Raw genomic sequence first — 27232 nt, forward strand, 5'->3', positions numbered from 1 at the left:
AAATTTCAATCTAATAAATCCAACAAGTGTTTGCCTGAAAATCCAATACAGCATTTACTAACAGTGTGGCGGGTCACTAACTAGTGTGTTCTATTCACCTGCTGGGATTGCAACTCTGTGAATGCCACATAGAATCTGTTATTCTACAATAATGCAGAAGACTTCAGATTTTGAAGTCAAGCTCTAGAGTGCATTCTATTCACTCACACGTTATCTCTTTCCAAATCTCTAATTCTCATCTCTCTTGCTTATCAACCAACCAATCTCTGCCTTTTGCTTATCAACCAACCAATCTCTATTCACCTTTTACACAAACTAAATTCAATATTCATCTCCTCTCTTTTGTGATCTCTGTTTCCGACTCTCTCTGATCTCTTGCCGTAGGTACACGTCCAAATCTCTGTTTCTCATCTCAGCTCTCAGCTCGATCTGTTGCCATTGGGTACACAATCTCTTTCCAAAATCTCTAATTCTTATCTCTCTTGCTTATTAACCAACCAATTTCTGCCTTTTGCTATTTTCGTTCTCAATCACCAATTTAGTACGTGTTTACAAAAAAAAAAAAAAAAAAAAAAAGAAAAAAAAAAAAGATCTACTTGTTATTTGTGATTCCGAAGCAGCACTAGCAAGGAAAAAACAAAAATCGAAAAAAAAATTAGAGAGAAAAAAGTGGTCGCAGTAGAAGAAAGAAGAAACTTCAAGATGTCTCTTTCAACCATTGCAAGACTGGCAAGTTCCATTGCTGAGTGGGCAGGGTCTGCTGTTATTGGGGAACTTGTCCAGACGGGTTTTTCATACTTGCGTAACCGTAAGCTGCCAGCCAACGGCGTAGCCGAGCTACAGAGGATAGAGACAGCTCTTCCCCAAATCAAAGAAGCCATGAGCATTGCCGAAGCACTCAAGATGAAGGACCCGAGTTTTTGCCAATGGGTCGAGAAGTTTAGGCTGGCTGTTGAAGCATCCGAAGACGTGCTTGATGAGGAGTACAAAAAGCTGGAGGATGAGGCGGGTGGATCCGCTTCTAGTGCCAAGAAGAGAAAATTATGCACTATCAGTGATGATTCTTTGGAGAGGTTGAAGAAGGTTGTAACAATGTTGGATGAGGCTGTTAAAGGTGTGGATAATGTCGTTCAAGCAGCCAAGCAGTTTGGTATTCAGAATCTTTCTGAAGCATGGCAACAAGCCGGTAAAGTTTTAAGTCGTGAAACCACTTCCTTTTTAGCTGAAAGAAAGTTGTTTGGCCGGGAAGTTGAGAAGCACAAGATAATTAATTGGCTAAAGCGACCAACTGATGCTCCCCTCTCTTCGTTTGGTATTGTCGGGGTGGGTGGACTAGGAAAGACCACCCTTGTACAATTTGCATATCAAGTGATGCGTGAGTTGAATCATTTCGACAAAATAATTTGGATTTGTGTTTCTACTAACTTCAGTGTTGAAGATATAACGAGAAAGATGCTTCGTGAACTAGGTGAAAATGATTGCAATAATAAACCATTAAATGCACTTCAAGAGACCTTGAAAGAAAATATACATTTAAAGAAAATCCTTCTCGTTTTAGATGATATATGGGATGATGAGAAAAGGGGCAAGTGGGACCAACTGATTGCTCCTTTGAGGTCTGTACAAGAAGGAAGTAAAATATTATTTACTACTAGAATGGAATCAGTGGCAAACTTGCTTAAAAGTGTGTTAAATACAGAGCATGAATCTCTATCATTAAAAGGTTTAGGAGAGCAAGAGTTGCGACAGCTCTTTCAGAGCTATGCATTTCATGGTTTTAACCTTAACAATCATGGAGATTTGCAAGCAATTGGAGATCAAATACTAAAAATGCTCCGAGGTAGTCCATTAGCAGCAAAGGTGATTGGAAGCTTGCTGAATTCACGTATGGACTACCAGTATTGGAGAGGAGTTTTGGATCAGGGGTCTCTATTTAACTTAGAGCAAGCAAAGGATGAGGTTGAGGTTTTGAAATTGAGCTATTACCATTTACCAGCAAATTTGCAGGTGTGCTTTAGATTTTGTAGCATATTTCCTCAAGATCATCAATTTGATAAAGATGACTTGATCAAAATGTGGATCTGTTCTGGATTCATCCGGCAACAATCAAGTCAAGAAAAAAGCCCAGAAGATATTGGAGAAGATTACTTCAATCTTCTTTTAAGGAAGTCATTCTTTGAATGTGTTGAATCAGAAGATATTGGGGAAGCTGAGAGATATGTTATGCATGATCTGATGCATGAGTTGGCCCAAAACGTTTCCAAAGGAGAATGTTGTAGAATAGAACATAATGATAAATCAATTACCATACCTAACACTGTACGACATGTTTATGTACATGAACATGAAATGGAAAAGGTCTCCCATCTAGAAAATATACGCAGCTTGGTTATAGCCACTTATCGTTGGAATAGGTATTCATTTGTTCTTCCAAATAATTTAATTAAGAAAAGTTTACATTTATTGAAAATATGTGGATCCGAATCCAAAAACATTGAAATGCCCAAAGAGATAAGTTGTTTGGTACACCTTCGCTACCTATCAGTGAAGTATGTCACTGATGAAACGTTCAAGTACTTGCTCCTTGATTTAGTTTCCAAACTTTATCATTTACAAGTACTAGAAATTCCAGGAGATAATGAGATTGTGATTAATTCAGCAATTGAAACAACTGGAGTGACCAATCTACTTAGGTTGCGTTATATGAGGCTTCCAAAGAAGATAATGCAAACCATTCATGGAGTCCACAAGCTGACGTCTCTCCAAGAGTTAACCTTTATTGTGGGACAAGAGAGTGGTCAACGTATAAATGAGTTGAGCACACTAAAGAATCTCCGACATCTGTTTATTGAAAACATTGAGAACATAAAGGATCATACTGAAGCTAAGAGTGCCAACCTATTAGGGAAGAATAATCTCACGTCGCTCTCCCTGGAATGGACCTCAGAGAGCAATCCTATTCACCCTGAGCCTGAGAAAATCATTGATTACCTCCAACCCCCTCCCAGTCTCATGGAATTGACAATTAAAAATTATAATGGCCAAAGATCTCCTAATTGGATTGAGGATTCACGGCCTTTAAACCAATCATTTGTTTGGAATATACCATATTTGAAAATTGTTGATATATGTGATTGTTTAAATTTGGACAAGTTACCTGATATGCCACTTTCTCTAATTAAATTTCGAATTAGGAGTTGTTTGGCCTTGACTTCACTTCCAGCTTTGTACCAAAATTATGGTAATAACACTCCTGCACTATTATCCCTAAAATCATCACTAAGAGTAGTGGAGATAGAATGCTGCACCAACTTAATATCCTTGCATGGATTTTTGCAGCAAGACAACCTAGATTTACAAGCTATTGAGAAATTAACCATCAACGGCTGTAATAGATTGGTACACCTGCCAACTCATGGGTTTGGGAAGTTAACGTCCTTGAAATACTTGGAGTTAACAAACAACCCAAAGCTAGTGGGGATGAAATTTCAGGGCTACCTCCTACCAACAAAACTCCAACGAATTTACATGGGAAACTGTGGTGAACTCGATTTACCAGTACTTGAGGCATCATATGGTATCACTACTCTCACTGAGCTGAAATTACAAAATGCAAATATTATATCCATTGCTTCTGACTCTAGCAGTGGCCCATCAACATCGTCACTAAGAATAGTAGAGATAGAAAATTGCCAAAACTTAAGATCTTTGAACGGATTCCTGCAGCTAGACAACATAGATTTTCAGTCTATCAAGGAGATAAAATTAAGCAGTTGCAAGAATCTCGTACATCTACCAATGGGTGCATTTGGAAAATTTGTATCGCTAAAGGAATTAACAATAAGTGACTGTCCAATGCTATTGGCAGATAATAACCAGAGCACCCTCCTTCCAATGGCACTCAAATACCTTTCAATAAAAAACTGCGGTAAACTTGATGAGTCACTGCTGGAATCAGCATCAAGCCTTCCTACTCTCACTTTTCTTTGGATTTCTAATTGTGCAAATATTTCTTGTATTCCCTCAGAAAACTCATTCGGATCTCTCAGTGTGCTACATATATCAGGATGCATGAAGCTCGTTGAACATTCATCTAGGGAACAAGCACATGGTGCCGACCGAGGAAGTAGCTTGGCTTCTTTAAAGATCATGCATCTTTCCATTGATAATCTCTATCTCCTTCTCATCGAACCACTAAGAAGCCTAAGCTTGGTAAGCATCCTAACTGTTTCCAAGTGTTCATGGATGCAGGCATTGCTGGAGCAATGGCTTCTGCAAAACAGCAATACCCTCATGAGTTTGTATCTCCTTGATGTGGAAAATCTCAATACTTTGCCTGCTACAACGGTGAGGCTCACTGTGCTTGAATATCTGATGATCATTCAGGCTAATTTGCTGGAGGAGCTTCCGGAGTTACCTACTTCTCTAAGGGAGTTATATATCCGTGGTGCAAGTTCTCTGAAGTCATTGCCTGCTACAATGGCGAGACTCACTGCCCTAGAACAGCTAGAAATTTCAAAAGCTGATTTGCTTGAGGAGGTCCCAGAGTTACCTGCCTCTCTGAAACTAAGGAAAATTGAAGGCCGTGGTGGCCGAATGCTCTGAAACATAAGGACACTCTACTTTTATAACAGATCCCCAACTCATGTTGAAAAAAAAAAACCATCTAGAAATCAAGAAAGTTGATTTGCTGGAGGAGCTCCTGGGGTTACCTGTTTCTCTAAAAATAAGTCCATTAAAGGTCGTGGTGGCAGGTGGCTTCTCTGAACCACTCTGCTTTCATAACAGAAATCAATCAGATACATGGAGTAGGATAATGCTTCATAACTTGCCAACCATATATTAATAAGGTATTTTCTTGTTCAAATTTATTGAATAAATTAAATGCTCTTGCAATGGATTTTTTTTTTTTTTTTTATCAGTAAGATATTCTTATCTTTGACTCTTCTTGTTTCAAACTTCAAAAACCTTTGTAGGTTATTTCTACTGTTGACTCATTCCTGCACAGACAAGGCCCACAAGGCACAAGGAAAAGAACGAACTACAGTACCTTCCTTGCAGGTATGTATATATATATATATATATATATATATATATATATATATATATATCTCACCTTGTTTCCATGCTATTTGTTTTACTTTACTTTATATATTTAAATTTGAGGGATACTAACATATTTCAAATTTATAACTCTCCCTACATCTAAACCATATAGCTGGTCCCATGCCCGGATAAAAGGAGGGTTAACAAAAAAAAATGAAATGTGTTAATTAGAACAACAACTCAAATTTAAAAAAAAAAAAAAAAGACCCTGAAAATTTGCAAAGAGAACTGAAATAACTAAAACTATACAACAAAAATAAGGTTTATTTTGGTAAAAAGCGAAAATTCTTATTTAAAAGAACATGCACAAAATTCACAAAGTGCTGGCCAGTAGTTGAGATTCTGACCTCTCTTGAATGAATATGATAATATTAAATATTACGTACACTGGTCCTTTGCCGAGTTGTTTGCATTGAAGGTATTTTTCACTAATTCTTTTTCCACAACTTACATTGGAACTCCTCAAACTGCAGCTGGAAGTGCAAAATCAAAACAGAGGGGCTGCAGAGCAATTTTAGTCCAGCTCAGGAGATTAATGAGGTTAGACTATCCAATACTGATAGCCACTATTGGTAAAAGTAGAAAGTATTTGATTTTGTATTTAGGTTTTCATTCTCTGATTTTTGTATATCAAAGAAGAATGTTACACGCCTTAATATAGGCAACAGCTTGTACATGAATCAGAAACTAAAATGGAAGAATAGCTGTCAAAATAAAATTGGAAACGAATTCATAGAAACAAAATCTAAAATGAAGATTGCTCCAGTATTCGTATGAATGGAGATATCCATTGTTATCTTATCACACCCCCCTCAAGCCGAAGTGGCAGTAGACACAGAGAGCTTGGATCGAAGATATTCAAATCGTGGTGTCGGTAAAGGTTTAGTGAAAATATCAGCCAGCTGGTCTTTTGAGCAGAGGAAGCGAACATGAAGAGCATTGGATGCCACCCTTTCTCGAACAAAATGGTAATCTATCTCAACATGTTTGGTGCGAGCATGAAACATTGGATTGGCGGCAAGGAATGTAGCTCCAAGATTGTCACACCAAAGTGTTGGGGTATTAGCAAGAGGGATGTTGAGTTCATTGAGCAAATATTGTATCCAAAGAATTTCGGTGCAAGTAAGAGCTAGGCTTCGATATTCTGCCTCTGTACTAGATCTTGAAACTGTGGGTTGCTTCTTTGCACTCCAAGAGATGAGGTTACGACCTAGATAGATGCAAAATCCCGTGGTGGATCGGCGATCATCGAGAGAGCCGGCCCAATCTGCATCGCTATAAGCATGAAGAGTGTTGGAGGATGATGAGTGAAGAAAGAGGCCAAGGTCAATGGAACCACGAATATAGCGTAAGATGCGCTTAACCGCGGACCAATGATTTTCGGTGGGAGCATGCATGTACTGAGAGACCTTATTAACGGCGAATGAAAGGTCTGGTCGAGTGATGGTGGCGTATTGGAGAGCACCAACAATGCTTCTATAAAGATGTGGGTTATCAAAGAGAGCACTATCATTAGAAGAGAGGGAGGAGCTAGTGGCCATTGGTGTGGGACTAGGTTTAGCCGAATGCATGTTAGTTCGGATGAGGAGGTCAGTGAGGTACTTGGTTTGGGAAAATTTTGATCCTTGAGGTGTAGAAGTTACTTCAATCCCCAAAAAATAACTAAGTGGTCCAAGGTCTTTTAGAGAGAAGGCCTGTTGAAGGTGGTGGATACATTGTTGCACGTGTGAGGGATTGCTGCCGGTGATCAAGATATCATCAACATAGACCAAGATCATGGTGGTATGGTTACTGGAATGAGATGTAAAAAGAGAGGGATCATAGTTTGAAGCCACAAAACCTTGAGCAATTAAAACGGAACTTAATTTGGTGAACCAAGCACGTGAGGATTGTTTAAGACCATAGATAGCCTTAGAAAGGAGGCAAACATGGTTAGGGTGATCAGGGTCTATAAAACCGGGTGGTTGGCTCATGAGTACTGTCTCGGTTAAGTCACCATTAAGAAAGGCATTGTGAACATCAAGTTGTCGAATAGGCCAATGAGAGGAGATGGCAATAGAAAGGATTAAGCGAATTGTTGTAGGCCTAACAACAGGGCTAAAGGTATCAAAGTAATCAATACCTTCAATTTGATTGTATCCCTTGGCAACTAATCTTGCTTTGTAGCGTTCAATAGAACCGTCGGAGCGTCTTTTAATTTTGTAAACCCACTTGCACCCGATAACTGGTTGATCAGGGATGGGTGGAACTAATGTCCAAGTACTGTTGAGAGCAAGTGCATTGATTTCGAGAGCCATGGCTTGTCTCCATTCGGGTTTAGTGTTTGCTTGGAGAAAGGAAGAAGGTTCGGTTTCAATGGTTGCAGAGAGGGCCACGTGGTCAGGGAAGGCGCGGGGTCGGCGAGTGTTGTCTCTGGTTCGGGTAACCATTGGATGAGTAGATGAGGTGGCAGCTGTTGGTGGAGTAGCTGCAGCAACAGGGATATTATGGGTGTTTTCGGCTGAGGGATGTGTAGGCCGAGTATTGTTTGTATTGGGCTGTTGGGGAATTTCGGTGGTGGGCTGTAGAGGGAGAATAAGGCTGTTTGGGTTTGTATTAGAGTGTTGGTTTATCGGGCTAGGAGGAGAAATAGGTAGTGGGCCGTGACTTGATGAGTTTTGGGCTGATGGAATGTAGGCCGAATTGGTTAAAAGGTTGGGATCGGATAAGGAAGGGAAAAAGGGTGGTTGCTGGTCTATATGGTGTGCGTTAGTCACAGAGGTATTTTCAACAGAGGTTGGGTTTTTAAAGGGGAAATAATTTTCATCGAATTGCACATGGCGAGATATGTATAATTGGTTGGAGGGTAAATGTAAACATCTATATCCTTTTTGTGTGGTAGCATAACCAAGAAATAAGCAAGGTATGGCACGGTTTTCAAGTTTGTGTGAATTATAAGGTCGGGTATATGGAAAGCATAGGCAACCAAGAATCCTTAGCAAAGAATAGTCGGGTTGTGTATGGAAGAGCTCGGTATGTGGGATTTTAGCCGAATGGGTTGGAGAGGGAAGGCGATTAATAAGGTATACCACACTTGAACAAATTTCATCCCAAAATTTTGAGGGTAATGAAGCATGAGACATAATAGCTAAGCTTAATTCTATAATATGTCGATGTTTTCGTTCGGCAAGTCCGTTTTGTTGGGGTGTATATGGGCAAGTGGTTTGGTGTAAAATTTGAGGGAATTGTTTTGTTATTGGGAGGTATTCGGTTCCGCCATCAGTACGAAGTGTTTTAATAGTTGTTGAGAGCAAGTTTTCGGTTTGAGCCTTGAAAAGAGAGAAAAGATGAGGCACCTCACTTTTATTTTTCATAAAATAAATCCAAGTATAGCGGGTAAAGTCATCCACAAAAATAACATAATAACGAAAACCATTAAATGAAGTAATGGGTGAAGGACCCCAAACATCCGAGTGAACAAGTTCTAAAGGAGAAGAAGTAGAAGAAAGAGAAGGAATAAAAGGTAATTTGTGAGACTTGGCTAACAAACAATCATGACAAGTGCTCAACTTATGAGAATGACAAGGTAAATTTAAATTTTGTAGTAAATGTAGAGTTGTGGATGAAGAAGGATGACCAAAACGAGCGTGCCATGTGTCGGCCGAAGCGCGAACACCAAGAAAGGCTTGTGGTGGAATGGAGCGGGGTGGAGAAAAGGAGAAGAGGCCACTAGTGCATGGAACTTGAAGAATTGTAGTCTTGGTGAGGTGGTCCTTGAAAAAACAAGAATAAGATGAAAATTCAAGGATTAGTTGAGGATTATCATGTAAGAGTTGAGAGATACTGAGGAGGTTCCTAGAAAAATTAGGAACATGTAGAATATTGTTTAGAGAAATAGAATGAGAAGAGATTGAAAATTTTGAGGAACCGATGTGTAAGATTGGTAATCCCATACCATTGCCAATTTGAAGAGTGTCTTGACCCTCATAATTGAAAAATGAAGACAAGTTGTTTAGATCATTGGTAACATGATTGGTAGCACCTGAATCGAGCACCCAAGTAGCAGAGGTATTGGCAGAAGAAGAGGGATTAGCAACATATGCTTGGAAATTAGATGTTGGCCGGCCTTGGTAGGAGGGGTCAGATTCATATCGCCAATAACATTCTTTGGCAATATGACCAAATTTAGTACAGATTTGGCACTGGGGCTTTGAGTTGTTTTGAGGCTTTGAGTTATTTGAAGTTCTGAGATGTTGGTTTTGATTAAATGGAGGTTGACTGTGAGGGGTTTGGTAAATTGGTCTTGGCTGGTGTGGTTGAAAACCAGGGGAGTTGTTGGGTTTGGGCTGATATTGGTTATTGGGTCTGGTTTGATTGTTGTTTCGGTTTTGGTAGCTGTTATTGGATCTGGTCTGGTAATTGTTATTGGGTCGGTTTTGGTAATGAGGTTTAGAATCAACAGCAAAAGCAGTAGGGTGATTTGGGGAAGGAAGGGAACCATTGTTATGAGAAACCTGACCTTGAATTCTAGATTCATGACTGAGTAGATGGCTGTGGAGATCGGCAAAGGTGAAGGGAGCATGTCGGCCGGCCGTGGTCACAGAAATCACAAAGGAATCGTATTCCGGCCCGAGTCCATTGAGGACCGCCATTACGAGGTCATCATCAGAGTAGGGAAATCCAATAAATGCGAGTTCATCAGCGAGACGACGCATTGTCTGAAGATATTCAGTGCAGGATGAAGAACCCTTCGCGGTGGTCTGGATTTGACGGCGCAGATCAGTAAGGCGTGCTCGTGAGGTGGCCGAGTAGGTCTGTTTGAGAGAAGCCCAAAGCTCGCCGGTGGTTGAACATGAAGATACTTGACCTTGGATTGTCTCTGTCAAGGAGGATCGGATCCAGCCAAGGAGGAGCTGGTCCTGCAGATCCCAAGGATGAAAGTCGGGGTTATCGATCATCACACCGGCATCATTTGGAATGGTCTTATCAGGTGGCGGTTTGTCTAGAAATCGTGTAAGATTGAACCCATGGATGATAGGTTGAATTTGAGATTTCCAGGTGAGATAATTAGTTTGGTTAAGTTTAGTAGAGATAGGATAATTGAGGGGAACTATTGGGGCAGCCATGGTAGCCGGCGGCTGTGTTGCCGCAGGGGTAGCCGCAGGGGTATTTTCAGGGACGTTTGCCATTAAGCTCTGATACCATAAAAGTAGAAAGTATTTGATTTTGTATTTAGGTTTTCATTCTCTGATTTTTGTATATCAAAGAAGAATGTTACACGCCTTAATATAGGCAACAGCTTGTACATGAATCAGAAACTAAAATGGAAGAATAGCTGTCAAAATAAAATTGGAAACGAATTCATAGAAACAAAATCTAAAATGAAGATTGCTCCAGTATTCGTATGAATGGAGATATCCATTGTTATCTTATCAATTGGTTATTTCAAAAAAAAAATTAGGTTAGTCTATCAATTGAAAAAAAAAAAAAGTGTTATTAGTCATATCAGTCATATCTCTAATTAACAGTATTGGATAGGTGGTCGTGAGGATCAAGCCGCATTCAAGTCTAACTGGATCTATAATCTATACAGGTTGGCTAAGCTTAAAACATTTTTTCCTAGCCCCAAGAACAAACGACTCGATTTGTCGACTTTTATAGTCCAAACCGTTAGATGTTCAATCTATATTAAAATGTGCTTGGAGACTAAATTTTACATTTTTTGGAATTTTTGTACTACTTATTAAGATTGTTTGAAAGTTGTTGTTTTACAATGGTGCAGAAATTTAGTAAAAACAACGATTTTCAAACCATCATAATAAATATTAAAAATTTCTAAAAAAAAGTAAAATTTGGTCTCCAAGCACATTTTAATATAGATTGAATATCTAACATTTGGATCGATTATTTGGACTTTGAAAACCGAAAAACTGAGTTGTTTGTTCATGGAGCTAGGAAAAAAAGTTTTGAGCTGAGCTAACCTCTAATATATATATATATATATATATATATATATAGTTATGGCATGAGATTTTGGACAAAATACTAGTTATGTGAAAATGGTATTAGTTTGCAAATTCAATTGTTGTGTACACAAAAAACAGAACACGTTGAGAACGAATGTGAAAATTGAATCTATATACAAATTGAAAATCATTTGACAGTTTTGTCAAATTCAAGAGGCAGAAAATTGAGAATGCTTGTGAAATATATTTATGGAATTTAAAGGGGTAATCATGCAAACTTTTCGTTGCTGATTGAATAGTTAATAACACTGACCCAATCCTCATTGACAATTTTATCCGTAAAATAAATTTAAAAAAAAAAAAGACATGATTTTTGCTACATGGCAATCTCTTGAATGAAAAATGCCATGATTATAGATAGAATCTAGCATTCATTAACTACCTACAGAGGCACTGGATTTTGGTGGGAGCCAGGAGGCCTGTAAATTCCTTCAATCCTTTACTGAAATCATGATTTACTGGTACAGCCTTCTCTAGCAGAAGTTTATTTTGGTGGCAATGGTTTGTGTGAACCGCATCCCTACGGCCTGAGCCTGTATGTGGCTCTGTTGGAGTACAAGGACAACATGTGACAAATCAGGCTAGCTTTTACATCAGGTTAAACTTGAACCCTATTGCAGTTCCAAATTGTATACTGAAGAGGTTAAATTTGGTGACCTCAATTTAGGCCTGATCAAAGGTTAGAATTAAATTGGCCTTCAAGTTTACTATTTAAAAACACTGGCACTGGCGTATACTGCTGTACATAGATGACATGTGTAAATATCCATTGGTACAGCTATTTTTTACTCAATAATCAAATATAAATATATATTGCTTTCTTCCTAATTGATTACATTGCATACATAGATGACACGTTTAACGTTGCATTCTAGCCGATACCGGCAAGTACTGTTAAAAAATAGAAATAGCAAGTACTGAAATCTGAACTGAACTAAAGTGAGATTTGGTTTGCAGAAATTGAACGAAAGAAAGAGAAATGGGGAAAAGATTTATATGAATAAGCTACTAGCTAAGGGATGAATTTGGCCAGGGAAACCCGACACGTGGGAGAGTTGACTGACACGTGTCAGGAAGATTTATATGAAGAAGCTTCTTGCGTTAGTCTCTAATATGAATTTGCTATTAGTCCCTAATATGAAGAAGATTTATATGAATTTGCTCTTGACATTTTAGATCTTTCATGGGTTAGTTCCTAAAAGAAATTTGTTCCATAAATTACAATAGATTATCACGTATGATATTTATTCATCACTAAATTTGAAAAAGTACATTCATTTAAACTTTTGTACTCATGTTCCTTAATATCTTGGTCAATATTGTTGTTTTTTGTTGGTGGTCCCTACGGTTTCTTGCCATGTGCAGTTTTTTAAATTCAAATTGTATTATTGCAATTGACGAGATATTTTTCTCTTTCACAGATTCAGACTCAAGTAGTTCCTCAAGAAGTGGTTCAGATACCAAAGCCTCAACACTGCATGAAAACAAGGTACATTTTTTTTATTGTGATTGTATTTGTTAGGGCTACTAAGCATCTACTCGATAATAAAAAATTTGATGGTATATTATCTGATGGACATTTTTCACACTTCAATCTGCAGGAAAAAGCTTATGAGCCTGCTTCGGATCATGAAAAATGTAACATAACTTTGACTGTTTTGTAGCTTACCAGTACAGACTGGTAACATAAATTGCTCCGGGACTGTCCTTTCTAGTGATCATTGGCAAAGAAGCCAAAATAATTAAAACAAGGGAAATACCAATGACCAATTGTTTCATTGTGCTAGTAATAAGTAATAACTCAGTAATGTACTGTGCATCTTAGTTTGTCTCTTCTCCACATGTCTAATTTGTTTTCCCTTTGATATTGCAATTAGATGAGATGATAAAATTATTTACCTAAAACAATTTTATTCTTGTGAATTTTACCCATCTAAAAAAATAGTAAAACAAAGTTGAAAAATATAAAATTTGGCCTCCAAGTACATTTTTATATGAATATCATGTTGAGCGGTTCCAATCGACTATTTGATGTTTGAAAATAGAGATGTACCATAGCCTCCTAGAAATATAGCCTGGTTTAAATTCAGTTAAGGCAACAAAATTAAATGAGTCAGAATTGACATATGGAATAGTTTATATTTGGTTACTAACTTTGATTCATGACTAATGCATCTAGAAGATTGCAAAAGAGGACCCTGAGAAGCCAAGGCGAGAAAGAGAAGAGGTAAAAAGGCTATAAAGAGAAGGTGGGTTGTTGTCTTCGATCTATGCGAAATAGTTCATTTAACTTTTAATAATTTTTGTTACTGATTATTTTATTATTATTTTTGTTTTTTGGCATTTTAACAGAAAAGGCAAGGCTCCAAGCAGAGGCAAAATCAGTTGAGGAAGGAAGGAAGCAGGCCAAAGCTCTACATGCGACAAAATCAGTTGAGGAAGGAAGAGGCAAAATCAGTTGGGCTTTTCATCAGGGTACTTCGTCTCACTTGATTTTTCTATATATTCTCAATCTTCATTTTCTTTTGAAGCAATTTTTGTTCCTTAAATTAAATGGCTCGTCCTTTTCAGACCTTATGGCCATTCCCGGTGGATCTTCTATGGCAGAACCCGGCACAGTGTGGTAGGTGGTTGCGGTGAAAGACCCCTTGGGTTGTGCTCCTTGTGCACTTGACATTAAGTTGAACTAGAAATAGCAAGTACTGAAAACCAAGTTCAAGAGTGAGATTTGGTTTTGTAGAAATGGAACGAAAGAAAAGAGAATTGGGAAATATTATTATATAAAGAAGCTACTAGTTATAGTTAAGGGATGAATTTGGGGTAAGTCGACACGTAGGAGAGTTGATTGACACATGTCAGAAAGATTAATTAAGGATTGGTTGGGGGACGCTTGTAATTGTAATTGTAATTGAACAGCACTCTGTCTGGTGTTTCATCTTGGGCTTAAAATAGAAAATGCATCTTGGGCCTAAACTTGTGAGCCCACAACGGGTCCAAAAATATTTGTGATGACTTGAGCAAATAAGACTTTAAGTGAGATACACTTTCATATCTGACTAAGTTCTTTTTAAATTATTATAATCCGTCTAATCTTAATCACATGGCTGAGAGGTTTTGTTTAAAATTAAACTAATATATTTCTACATTTTGAATCTCATTATGAGACGCTGCTACTACAAAAACTGCACGCATATTAGAGCCATGGGTTGTCCGACGATTGTTTATTTAGCTAAATCCTACGTGTAATTTAATCTAATATGGGTTGTCCGACGATTGTTTATTTAGCAATTGTTGGGAAGAATTGCTTAATAATATATTCTTTTCCAAAGATGAATTAGTGAAATGTTTAATTCTTATTGGCTAAAATCTTCTACTCTCTCTCTCTTCCTGTGGGAGACGTGTAAACAAATTTGAAGTGATTTCACCGATGTAGAAAATTGAGTTTTAACTTGATTTTAATTTCTAAACTTTTTTCATCAGCAGTGTAGAAACTAATTTTAATTGTTGGGATGGAGATGCTCTTATTTTCAATATTAGTTATTATTGATTCCACTAAAATTACTTGTTATTATTTAATTATTTTCATTATTTGTTATTGATTCCACAAAATACTTGTTATAAGTTTCTACTTCCATCATAAATTTTAATTAATTTTTGCATTTTAATTAATTGTTATTGATTCCACTAAATACTTGTTATTTAATTATTGGGTGGAATCGGCCAAGTCGGACCAGAATCAGCCGCCGGTGATCTGATTTTTGACCGAGTTTGTCGGTTTGTGATTTTTTAGTGAAAAACTGGTTAAAACCGGTCGAGTCAAGCAATTTTTCCCTGATTCTTGATGTTTGGGATCGAGTCTTAACGTTTGTGATCGATTCTTAGCGTTTGGAGCTATTTTTGTTCAGGACTGAAGGAGTAGAGAAGATTGCTGCTTATGAGAAACCACCTTCCCCTAGCCTGTTAATGAATTTTAAGAAACAAAACAGTGACATAGAATTGTGATTATGATTGGCTGTTTCTGTCAGATCCTTCTAGCCACGTTTGGTAAATTTAAGTGGATAATAAGAGGATAATATTATTCAGATAATAGTTAAAATAATATAATTTTTATTATTTAGAGGAACAAAAATATTTGATAAATAATTAGAATAAGTTGGATTAATATAACATTATACTATACTGTGATATAATAACAGTAGTAGTAATGTAATTTGTATCATTAATTATGCTTTGTTAACTTTAACCCTGTGATCGGAACCACAACTTTCTCATTAAATGAGAAATAGAATTGACGTATTTCAAAATTTTCAGATCGGAAAACTCTGAGCGACGAGAAATGATTTCTTTTAACGCGAATTGGAGGGAAATTTTCCCGTGAAAAACCAAGAGATTCGGCAGGAGTTCATTTGCCAAAATTTTGGCGATATTTTATTTCCAGCGATACCCTTCCTCTTCCTCTTTATATTCTGCTTCCAATCCATGGTCTCTGCAACTCTACGAAGCAAAGAGGAGTCAAGTTCCAGCAAGCCCTAGTATCTCTTCGCTTTGTAGAAATCAGATTGATTAGCGATACCAAAAGTTGAAGCCAAACTTTGGGCGATTCATTGATTCCAGTTGGAGTCAAGTTCCAGCATATGCAGTGGCTTCATTGATTCCAATTGATTAGGATACCAAGAGGCAAGCTTCTATTGAAGAAAATTTCAACAATTTGGGTGAGATTTTATTAAAAATTGTACTTTTATTAAAAATTTCAGTGTCACTAAATGGGGTTATTTTACTATATTGATTACCTCCATCAGTCCATTGCCAAACAAAATAACGCCATTCCCTTTCCAATCTGCTTTAATATTTTTTTTTCTTGTTTCTATCTAGTTGTTAATAATTTGCTGATAAGTCCGTAGTTAAATTAGTTATATTTAAGAAAGTACCACTTAATCAATGTTACCATGTATGATTGTTCTAATTTTAGGAAAAAAAGATGAATGATTTTGAAGATAAAACTATTCTTATAGCGGCTTTCATAGCATATGTCGCATATTTGAATATTTTGATTCTTGTTGAGTATTACAAGGATCAGATTTTAGAAGCCAAAGTTGAGGCTAATTTTGAACGGAAAACAATACGTGATCAGTTGATGAAAGACATAAACAACCTTGAAGACTCACGTGATATCATACGCATGAGACCGCATGCTTTTCAGAGGTTGTTAATATATAGATGACTTAATTAAACACTAGTGAACTCCTTAAGTACTTTTGAGTATTATATTTTGTTAATGCAATATGGATGCTAGTTACTGGTATTATGTATGAATCAATTTGATAATGCATGCTCCTTGGTACTTTTGATGGCACTATATTTTTATTTATTTCAGTTTGACAATGATTTGTAGTTTGTGCTTGTTGTAGTTTGCTCCTCCATTATTCAATTTTTTAGATTGTAATTTGCTCCTCTATTACTAGTAAATGTGGATGGAAGCTGTCAGAGAGGAAAATTAAGTTTGCAAAGGAGCCCCCCAACTCTTCTTATTTTACAGTTTAGAACACGAGCTCATGTGAGATCCTTCTAAGCAGCTGTGCAATTCTGATGCAGTTCCAAGTAAGATTACCTCTTCTTATTTGCTCAATTCTTACTCTCTCAAATGGAAGATCTAACTTTGGCTTATTGAAGTGAATTACTCTGGAAATAAAAGACTTGCTAACAATTTCACGTATTAATCAATTTTTCTAGCAGTATTGTAATGTAGCTCCTGTAATTTCTGGTACATATTGATGTATGCCTGATTTTAAGAAGCAGAAAGACTAAATGGTCATCCCCTCCAAATTCAGCACAGCATCTCTTATGGCCTATCATATAAAGCTGTCTTCTCTTTTACTGGTACAAAATTCAGTTCAAAATGATGGAAAAGGGGAACTTCGCATTTACTGCTAACATGAGAAGGAGATGTCAAAAGAAAAAGAAAAGTTATAAATGAGTTTTCCAAACTTTTTCTTTTCCAAACTTTTTCTTTTGAGTGACTTTAATTTGAGATAATTTGTTTGCAGTTTCTTTATTTTTTATTTTGTAATTTATGACAATATAACTTTAATTCTAGGTAGTTTGCTGTTCTGTCTTTTTTTCGTTTCTTTTGTGTAATTTAAAAAAAAAAAAAACAAAGGCACATTTTGTGTCAGAGTCTTGGACAATTGATCCATGTCAAAAAAATTGAAAAAAAAAGGAATGATTTGAATATTATTAGATGGAATAAGAGCTTTATGATCATATTTAATTGAACTTAAAAAATATTTCAACAAAGGGAACATTGAGGCAAGAATAAGGATAAAAGTGTCATTTTCATTTAAATGAAATAATTTCTTTCTATCATATTAGACTTTCCAATCAAAAACTAGAAATGAATTCAATTCTTTTTTATTTTTATTCCGATCAACAAAATTCAATTGGAAATCATTTCTATTGAATACCATTGAATTGAAATCAATTGAACCTCCATCATCTAAGGGTTCCGATCACAGTGTAAAAAAAGACGGACAATATAGCACACATTTCTGCTCCGTTTCTCTCAAACAATTTAGACTATAAATCGGAAATGCATCCAAATTCAGGAGTCTAAAACGAGACCTTTTTCTTTGGACCCATATATTTGTCATTGTTGTTCGAAATTGACCAAATTATTATAACATTTTTATAAACACATAAGAATTCCGTTTATTTGTGAAAAAAGCCCAATTTTAGATGTTGATTCAGAAAAGCCCAATTTCTGATGTTCATTTCAGAAAAGCCCAATTGAAGTGATTAACCAAGGCCAGATCAGCCTGTGTGTGTCCTGTCACTGTCATCATGTCCCTCAAGTTCTTTTAAACAGATTTTTTTTTTTTCTCTACCATAATTTTTTTTTAAATATAGCACTGTTATGTGAAATCTTATAGTCTTGATTTTTCTGAAAAACAGTCACAAATAATGCTCCTTTTTTTAGCGGCTCCTGAGTTTAGAAATAAGTAAACAAAAAAATAAACAAAGAGAGGAGAAAGCTTAACTTGTCAATAGTTATTTAGTACACCTCTTTTCTACTATATAATCAAGACACACACGTTGCCTTCTTCCTAACTGATTACATTGCATACATAGATGACACGTGAAACTTTGTGGTCTAGCCGGTACCGGCAACACCGAGATCGGGTTTTCCATCATCTGCTCCGGCACCAAAGGCGAGCCCACCCAAGCCAGCTGCATCCTTGACCTTATCCTCCAACTTGTTGACCGGCACCCCCGGCTCGTCCTTGTCAGACCTTATGGCCATTCTCGGTGAATCTTCTGTGGCAACACCCGGCGCATTATGATAGGTGGTGGCAGTGAAAGACCCCTTGTGTTGTGCTCCTTGTGCACCTGACATTAATCTTTTCTTTTTTTTAATTGCCAAACTGATACTGATCGAAAAATAGAAATAGCAAGTATGAAAGTATGAAAGTAGACCAAAAATAAGATATCTCAAGTGAGTTATTTATAGTCTTAGAATTTATTTTTAATTGAAGTATGAAAGTAGACCAAATTATTTTATTGATAGCCATCGTTTAGGATGTACAAATTAATGACAAAAAAATATATTTTATAAATATATTGAATATTTTGTCGGAAAGGAATAAGATGAAATGTTTTCTCGATGTGATAGATGCATGGCATTCGATTATTTAGATTTTGTATGCATATCAATTATTATTTGTATACACTGTAAGAAATCAAATTAATGATTTTGTTCTTTTATTGCATAGAATTTTTTTTTCAATATATCCGTTTTTTATAAAATATTTGATGCATTGTAAAAATAAATATTTCTCCTTTTTAGTGCATATCCCATCATTATTTTAGCTGTCCAGGTATAAACAGCCCCAATGCATTTGCCACTATTTACTTTTAAGTTTTTAAAATTTTATCATTCTATCCAGAATGGAAAAAAACACATGCCATGTCGTGACTAACACGTCGTGCTTTTGATCTCGTATCGTACTGCATCATGACTAAGTTAATTTTTCACATTCCGTTCCATGACCAAAATATCAATTCAAGGGGTGGTTACGGCACGCGAATGATCACGTCACGTGAGTCATACCGTGCTCAAATGTGCCGTGACCAAACTTGACTCGCGTGACTATTTAATCATAATTTATGTTTATTTCTTCAAGATTCACCATTTGATCAATATATATCTAGTTGTCCTAATTATATGCATCTCATGTAACCACATGCCGTGTCGTGCCAAAGTTTCAAAAATTAGTCACGACAAGCAAATAGTCACAGCACAGAACACGCAAATCACAACACGTAACTATCACGTGCACCGTGCCATTCCGCAACGGAGCCGGCTCTGCCGTGCTATTTTTCCCACTCTAATTCTACCAGCACCGGTAAATGCACTTTTAAGTTAAAGCAGATTGAACGGTTCGGATGAAAACTAAAAAAAATGGATTATTTAGGGATCCGAATTCTGACTGTGGTGAACTAGTGAGCTTTGTCGGTGGATCTGGCAAAATGAAGCTTCCTTCCATCTTCTTCTTCTTCTTCTTCTTTTTTTTTTTTTTTTAAATTAAATTCTAAGTTACCAAGAGTCCGCTGAGGTAACAAAATATCTCTGTTTGAATCACAGCCGTCTGATTGGAATCTGAACCAATCTAGCCCAATGTAAAACGCACGGAACCGCTTTAATAGTCGTGCGGGTTATGCGCGCCACATAAAATTTTATATAGCTACTTATCACATTAATTAGTGAAAATTTTATATAACTACTTGTCATTTTAATTAGCTAGTCTAGATAACCTAATTTGATTGAATGTCAAGATATCTATAAATGAAATATTAGACTTGCATATACCGTTTTGGAGGTAATTAAATGCAAAATGAAGAAATTTGGAGGTAGCCAAAGTCCATTCTTTCACCTAAATGACATTCTATTAATGTATTAAAGGCAAACATAACTCAATTCAAACAAATTAAAACGCAAATGCAAATGTATGTGGAGTAGTTGCTGTCCCATTCCCTTTTTTTCCATAAAAAAACCTCCCATTTCATTCATTTGGTATCAAATCAATCATTGTCCTAAAAAAAAAAAAAAAATCAAATCAATATCTTGCTTTTACATGTCAGGTATGAATCAATTTCTTGCTATTATCTTGCTTTGGTACATTTTTCTAGTGATTATGCTTTTACTTTGCTTATAACTTGCTGGATATCTAATTCTGTCATTACAATTTAATTGATTTATTACTAAACATAACCCAAGTGATTATGGGTGTTCGTTGGGTCCGGTTTACTCAGTTTTGAATCAAACCGAAATAGTTTGGATCAAAACGGTTAAGTTTTTCGGTTTAATGGTTTAGTTCAATTTGTTTTTTAAAACCAAATTATAACTTCGGTTTGACTCGGTTTGGAAATTTTCAAAACCAAAATAACAAACTGACCGAAATTTTATATATTATGAATTTGGTTTGGACTGCAACTGGTTTATTTCTTAATACCCGGTTTATTTCTCAATTAATTGCTTTAAATACTTCAGTTTATTTCTTAATACCCTAGTTATTTCATAATATACCTCGGTTTATTATAAGTCAATTGCTTTAAATAAAAAAAATTAATATATTTTGAATTGAACCGAACAAACCAAACAAACTGAAATAAAACTTATGTTCGGTTCGATTCAGTTGCCACGCTAAATCGATTCAGTTCGGTTCTATTTTTGAAACCGAATTATAACTTTGGTCTGCCCAGTTAACCGCAGAACTAATGAACACCCCTAGAAGTAATTATATTTTATTTTTCCATAATGTCCATATTTCATCTGATGGTTCAAAAGCAATGTACTGGATCAATCTCAAAAAAATTAAATTATTGTGGAAAAATAATAAGTTGTAATTTCCATTTTGTATCTTGATTTTTGTAAAACAAACTCTAATCCTTAACTCGTTGGTTTTGTTTTGTATGAGTTACTGATCCTCTCTGTTTTGTGTAATGTACAATTATTCACAGCCTCATGTGTAAAGTCATTGGTAGGCTCTGATAGCTTTTTCAGGTGCGTTGTTTGGGCACATGTTATGTTTCAATCTAATAAAACATTATAATAAAAACAAATGTGAATATTAGAAAAAGGACAGATTGCAGACTAGGGTCCTCTCTCTTCTGACAGTCACGGGGCAAAAGTAATTGAAGCGATAAGTGTTCCACCAAAAAAAAAAAAGTGTTCCACCAAAAAATTGTTTCTCAGAAAATCCAATACAACATTTACTGACAGTGTGGCGGGTTACTGACTAGTGTGTTCTTATGACCTGCGGCAGGCTTGTAACTCTGTGAATGCCACATAGAATCTATTATTGTACAGTAATGCAAAAGACTTGAGATGTTGTAGTCAAGCTGAAGACTAGTGCGTTCAATCCAGCTATCTCTGTTACTACATTCAATCTCTCTTTTGCATCTACATTCAACCTATCTAGCAATCTCTTTTAGAATCTCTGTTTCGGACTCTGTTTTACAATCTCTTGCCATTTCTCATCTCAGCCATCTGCTCGATCTGGTACACGTATCTCTTTCCAAAATCTCTAATTCTCATCTCTGTTTGCTATCTTATTCTCAATATCTGCTAAAAACGTAAACATAACTCAATTCAAACAAATTAAAACGCAAATGCAAATGTATGTGGAGTAGTTGCTTATACCTCCCATTTCATTCATTTGGTATCAAATCAATCATTGTCTTCCAAAAAATAAAAATATCAAATCAGTCAATATCTTGCTTTTACATGTTAGGCATGAATAATCAATTTCTTGCTTTGATACATTTTTCTGGTGATTATGCTTTTACCTTGCTTATACCTTGCTGGATATCTAATTCTGTCATTACAATTTAATTGATTTATTACTAAACATAACACAAGTGATTAGGCGTGTTCTTTGGGTCCTGTTTACTCAGTTTTGAATCGAACCGAATTTGTTTGAACCAAACGGTTAAGTTTTTTCAGTTTAATGGTTCAGTTTGATTTGCTTTTTAAAACCGAATTATAACTTCGGTTCCTTTTATAAATTATGAATTTGGTTCGGACTGCAACCGGTTTATTTCTCAATCAATTGCTTTAAATATTTCAGTTTATTTCTTAATATCCGGATTTATTTCTTAATACCCCATTTATTTCTTAATATTTTTTGATTTATTATAAGTCAACTGCTTTAAATAAAAAAAAAATTAATATATTTCAGGTTGAACCAAATAAACCGAAATAAACTTTTGTTCAGTTCGGTTCGTTTGCAATGCTAAATCAATTCATTTTGGTTCTATTTTTGAAACCAAATTATAACTTTGTAAACCAATCTAAAGAAGTAATTATTTCTATAATGCCCATACTTCATCTGATGGTTCAAAAGCAATGTACTGGAGCAATTCTCAAAAAATAAAATTAATGTGAAAAAATAAGAAGGAAATTGCAATTTCCATTTTGTATCTTGATTTTTGTGAAACAAACTCCAATCTTAAACTCGTTGATTTTGTTTTGTACTGACGAATTATGTTAGTTTGGATGAGTTAACGATCCTCTGTTTTGTGTAATGTACAATTATTCATGACCCCATCCCCATGTGTAAAGTCAATGATATAGGCTCTGGCTTTTCAGGTGCATTATTGTTTGTGCACATGTAGTGTTTCCTTGTGTTTCAAATTTCAATCTAATAAAAAATTCTAATAAAAACAAATGTGAATATTAGAAAAGGGACGGGTTGCAGACTAGGGTCACAGGGCAAAAGTAATTGAAGCAATAAGTGTTTCACCAAAAAATTGTTTCTCAGAAAATCCAATACAGTATTTCCTAACAGTGTGGCGGGTCACTAACCAGTGTGTTCTTATCACCTGCAGGGATTGTAACTCTGTGAATGCCACATAGCATCTGTTATTCTACAATAATGCAAAAGACTTGAGATGTTGTAGTCAAGCTCTAGATTAGTGCGTTCAATCCAGCTATCTCTGTTACTGCCTTCAATCTCTATTCATCTCCTCTCTTTTGCAACTCTCTCTGATCTCTTTCGCAACTACATTCAATCTATCTTGCAATCTCTGTTTCCAACTCTCTCTAATCTCTTGCCATCAGGTACACGGTATCTCTTTACAAAATCTCTAATTCTCATCTCTCTTGCTTATTAACCAACCAATCTCTGCCTTTTGCTATTTTCATTCTCAATTGATCTGTTCTCTCATTCCCCAATTTACTACGTGTTAACAAAACAAAACAAAACAAAAAAAATACATTTTGTTACACTACCAATTTATCTGTCACTCCCAAGCAACACTAGCAAGGGAAAAAAAAAACAACAAAAAAACCCAACGGCTTAGAGGAAGCTGCTGCAGTAGAAGAAAGAAGAAACTTCAAGATGGCTCTTTCAAAAGCTGCCTGGACCATTGCTGAGTGGGCGGGGTCCGCTGTTGTCGGCCAAATTATCAACACGGGTTTTACGTACATCTGTGACCATGTGCTGCCAGCTGACAGTACAACCGAGCTAAAGAGGCTAAAGACAGCTCTTCCCCAGATCACAGCTGTCATGGGCATTGCTGAAGCACTCAAGATGAAGCACCCGGATGCTAGCCAGTGGGTCGAGCAGTTTAGGGAGGCGGTTGAAGCATCCGAAGATGTGCTTGATGAGTTGGAGTACCAAAAACTAGAGGATATGGTGAAAGACCAAGATGAGGCGGGTGGATCCGCTTCTAGTCCAAAGAAGAGAAAATCATGTACTATCAAGGATGATACTTTGGAGAGGTTGAAGAAGGCTGTAACAATGTTGGATCAGGCTGCTAACGGTGTGGGTAATCTCCTTCAAGTTGCCACTGTGCTAGGTATTTATGATATTTCTGAATCACGGCAACAAGCCGGTAAAGTTTTAAGTCGTGAAACCACTTCCTTTTCAGCTGAAAGAAAGTTGTTTGGCCGGGAAGATGAGAAGCACAAGATAACTGATTGGCTAAAGCGACCAACTGATGTCCACCTCTCTTCGTTTGGTATTGTCGGGGTGGGGGGACTAGGCAAGACCACCCTTTTACAATTTGCATATCAAGAGATGCGCATGTCGAATCATTTTGACAAAACAATTTGGGTTTGTGTTTCTACTAACTTTAGTGTTGAAGATATAACGAGAAAGATGCTCGGTGAACTAGGCGAAAATAATTGTAATAATAAACCATTAAATGCACTTCAAGAGATCTTGAAAGAAAATATAAATTTAAAGAAAATTCTTCTCGTTTTAGATGATTTATGGGATGATGAGAAAAGGGGCAAGTGGGAACAATTGGTTGCTCCTTTGAGGTTTGTAAATGAAGGTAGTAAAATCATATTTACTACTAGAATGAAATCAGTGGCAAACTTGCTTGCAAGTGTGATAAGTACAGAGCATGAATCTCTATCATTACAAGGGTTAAGAGAGCAAGAGTTGCGATTGCTCTTTCAGAGCTATGCATTTCATGGTTTTAACCTTGACAATCATAGAGATTTGCAAGCAATTGGAGATCAAATACTAAAAATGCTCCGAGGTAGTCCATTAGCAGCAAAGGTGATCGGATGCTTGCTGAATACAAGTATGGACCACCAGTATTGGACAAGAGTTTTGAATCAGGGGTCTCTATTTAACTTAGAGAAAGCAAAGGATGTGGTGGAGGTTTTGAAATTGAGCTACTACCATTTACCAGCAAATTTGCAGGTATGCTTTAGATTTTGTAGCATATTTCCTCAAGATCATCAGTTTGATAAAGATGACTTGATCAAAATGTGGATCTGTTCTGGATTCATCCAGCAACAATCAAGTCAAGAAGAAAGGCCAGAAGATATTGGAGAAGATTACTTCAATCTTCTTTTGAGAAAGTCATTCTTTGAATATGTAGAATTACGGAAAGGTGAAAGGAGATATGTTATGCATGATCTGGTGCATGAGTTGGCCCAAAACATTTCCTTCGGAGAATGTTGTAGAATAGAACCTAATGATAAATCAATTACCATACCTAGCACTGTACGACATGTTTACGTACATGAATGTGAAATGGAAAGGGTCTCCCATCTTGAAAATTTACGCAGCTTGGTTGTGACCACTTATTATTGGCATACGTATTCATTTGTTCTTCCAAAAAATTTAATTAAGAAAAGTTTACGTTTACTGAAAATATGTGGATCCAAATTTGGACACAGAGACAGTGAAATGCCCAAAGAGATAAGATGTTTGGTACACCTTCGCTATCTATCCGTGGATGAACCTCATTATGTCACTGATGAAACGTTCAAGTACTTGCTCCTTGTTTCACTTTACAAACTTTATCATTTGCAAGTACTAGTACTAGAAATTCCAAGAAATTATGCATATAATTCGGCAATTGAAACAACTGGAATGACCAATCTACTTAAGTTGCGTTATATGAGGCTTCCAAAGGAGATAATGCAAACCATTCATGGAGTCCACAAGCTGACATCTCTCCAAGAGTTAACCTTTTTTGTTGGACAAGAGAGTGGTCAACGTATAAATGAGTTGGGCACACTAAAGAACCTCCGACATATGATTATTGAAAACATTGAGAATGTAGGGGATCATACTGAAGCTAAGAGTGCCAACCTATTAGGGAAGAATAATCTCATGTCGCTCTCCCTAAAATGGACCTTAATGAGCAATACTATTCACCCTGAGAAAATCATTGATAACCTCCAACCCCCTTCAAGTCTCATGGAATTGACAATTAATAATTATAGTGGCGAAAGATCTCCTAAATGGATGGAGGATTCACTTCCTTTAAACCTATCATCCCTTAAATTACATGATTGTCCTTTTTGGAAAAATCAATTATTTTCTGGGAATATGCCATATTTGAAAATTCTTGATATACAAGATTGTCAAAATCTGGACAAGTTACCTGATATGCCACTTTCTCTGACTGAATTTCGAATTAGAGATGTGGGGTTGACTTCTCTTCCAGCTTTGTACCAAAATTCTGGTAATAACAGTCATGCACCGTTATCCTTAAAATCATCACTAAGAGTAGTGGAGATAAAAAGTTTCCCCAACTTAATATCCTTGCATGGATTTTTGCAGCAAGACAATCTAGATTTGCAAGTTATTGAGAAATTAACCATCAACTACTGTAATAGATTGGTACACCTACCAACTCATGGGTTTGGGAAGTTAACGTCCTTAAAATACTTAGAGTTAACAAATAACCCAAATCTAGTGGCGATGGATTTTCAGGGCCATCTCCTACCAATAAAACTCCAACGACTTTACATGGGAGAATGTGGTGAACTTGATTTACCAATACTTGAGGCATCATATGGTATCACTACTCTCACTGAGCTGAAATTACGAAATGCAAATATTATATCCATTGCTGCTGCACAAAACTCATTTAGAGCTCTTAAAAGCTTGGATATTTTGGATTGTCCAGATCTTAAAAGCTTGGGTGCATTTGGGAAATTTGTATCGCTACATAAATTACAAATAAGTAATTGCCCAATGCTATTGGCAGATAATAACCAGAGCACCCTCCTTCCCATGGCACTCAAATACCTTTCAATACAAAACTGCGGCAAACTTGATGAACCACTGCTGGAATCAGCATCAAGCCTTCCTGCTCTCACTGATCTTTTTATTTTAAATTGTGAAAATATTTCTCGTATTCCCTCCTCAGAAAATGCATTCGGATCTCTCAATTATCTACATATATCAGGATGCAAGAAGCTCGTTGAACATTCATCTAGGGAACAAGCACATGGTACTGACCGAGGAAGTAACTTGGCTTCTTTAAAAATCAAGAGGCTTGACATTGATGACCTCTCTCTCCTTCTCATCGAACCACTAAGAAGCCTCAGCTTTGTAAGGACGTTCCTAATTGTTTCCCGTTGTTCATGGATGGAGGCATTGCTGGAACAATGGCTTCTGCAAAACAATAGTACCCTCAAGAAGTTGAATATCAAGTTTGTGAGTAATCTCAATACATTGTCTGCTACAATGGTGAGGCTCACTATGCTTGAAAATCTGACAATCTCAGGGGCTGATTTGCTGGAGGAGCTTCCAAAGTTACCTGTTTCTCTAAGGGTGTTATTTATCAGTGGGGCTGATTTGCTGGAGGAG

The 27232-nt window shown here is 36.4% G+C and overlaps 4 protein-coding genes across 11 annotated transcripts in view; 3 read left to right on the forward strand and 1 right to left on the reverse strand.

Annotated features, from left to right (window-relative positions):
• LOC144548926 (disease resistance protein RGA2-like) overlaps window positions 1-14044 on the forward strand; it is a 44273-nt gene extending 30229 nt beyond the window's left edge. The window contains exons 12-16 of the mRNA XM_078297658.1: window positions 12533-12600; window positions 12713-12749; window positions 13291-13360; window positions 13464-13586; window positions 13683-14044. The gene's annotated coding sequence lies outside the window, so the exon portion shown is untranslated. The remainder of the gene's footprint in view (window positions 1-12532; window positions 12601-12712; window positions 12750-13290; window positions 13361-13463; window positions 13587-13682) is intronic.
• The window catches only part of LOC144548931 (uncharacterized), a 42288-nt gene extending 23754 nt beyond the window's left edge, over window positions 1-18534 (reverse strand). The window contains exons 1-2 of one of the 3 annotated variants that reach the window (XM_078297664.1): window positions 18251-18534; window positions 11588-11696 (exon numbers count right to left, since the gene is read on the reverse strand). In XM_078297664.1, the coding sequence (XP_078153790.1) occupies window positions 18259-18501 (243 nt within the window). In that variant the 5' untranslated portion in view covers window positions 18502-18534 and the 3' untranslated portion in view covers window positions 11588-11696; window positions 18251-18258. Of the gene's footprint in view, window positions 1-11587; window positions 11697-18250 lie in introns of those variants that run through there. The other 2 variants (XM_078297665.1, XM_078297666.1) reach the window with 2 other exon arrangements.
• LOC144548816 (disease resistance protein RGA2-like) lies at window positions 337-27219 on the forward strand. The gene is made up of 3 exons (XM_078297533.1): window positions 337-442; window positions 23227-27112; window positions 27211-27219. Exons 2-3 carry the CDS (start codon window positions 23507-23509, stop codon window positions 27217-27219), a joined length of 3615 nt encoding a protein of 1204 aa, XP_078153659.1. The 5' UTR covers window positions 337-442; window positions 23227-23506.
• The window catches only part of LOC144548925 (disease resistance protein RGA2-like), a 91942-nt gene continuing 65151 nt past the window's right edge, over window positions 442-27232 (forward strand). For 5 of the 6 annotated variants that reach the window (XM_078297655.1, XM_078297650.1, XM_078297651.1 and 2 more), the window contains exon 1: window positions 442-4539. In XM_078297655.1, coding sequence (XP_078153781.1) covers window positions 703-4539 — 3837 coding nt within the window. In that variant the 5' untranslated portion in view covers window positions 442-702. Of the gene's footprint in view, window positions 4851-4976; window positions 5062-5579; window positions 5647-11578; window positions 11709-27232 lie in introns of those variants that run through there. The other variant, XM_078297656.1, reaches the window with a different exon arrangement.

This window comes from Carex rostrata, chromosome 34 (assembly GCF_964058835.1).
Source record: "Carex rostrata chromosome 34, lpCarRost1.2, whole genome shotgun sequence".
NCBI lineage: Eukaryota > Viridiplantae > Streptophyta > Magnoliopsida > Poales > Cyperaceae > Carex > Carex rostrata.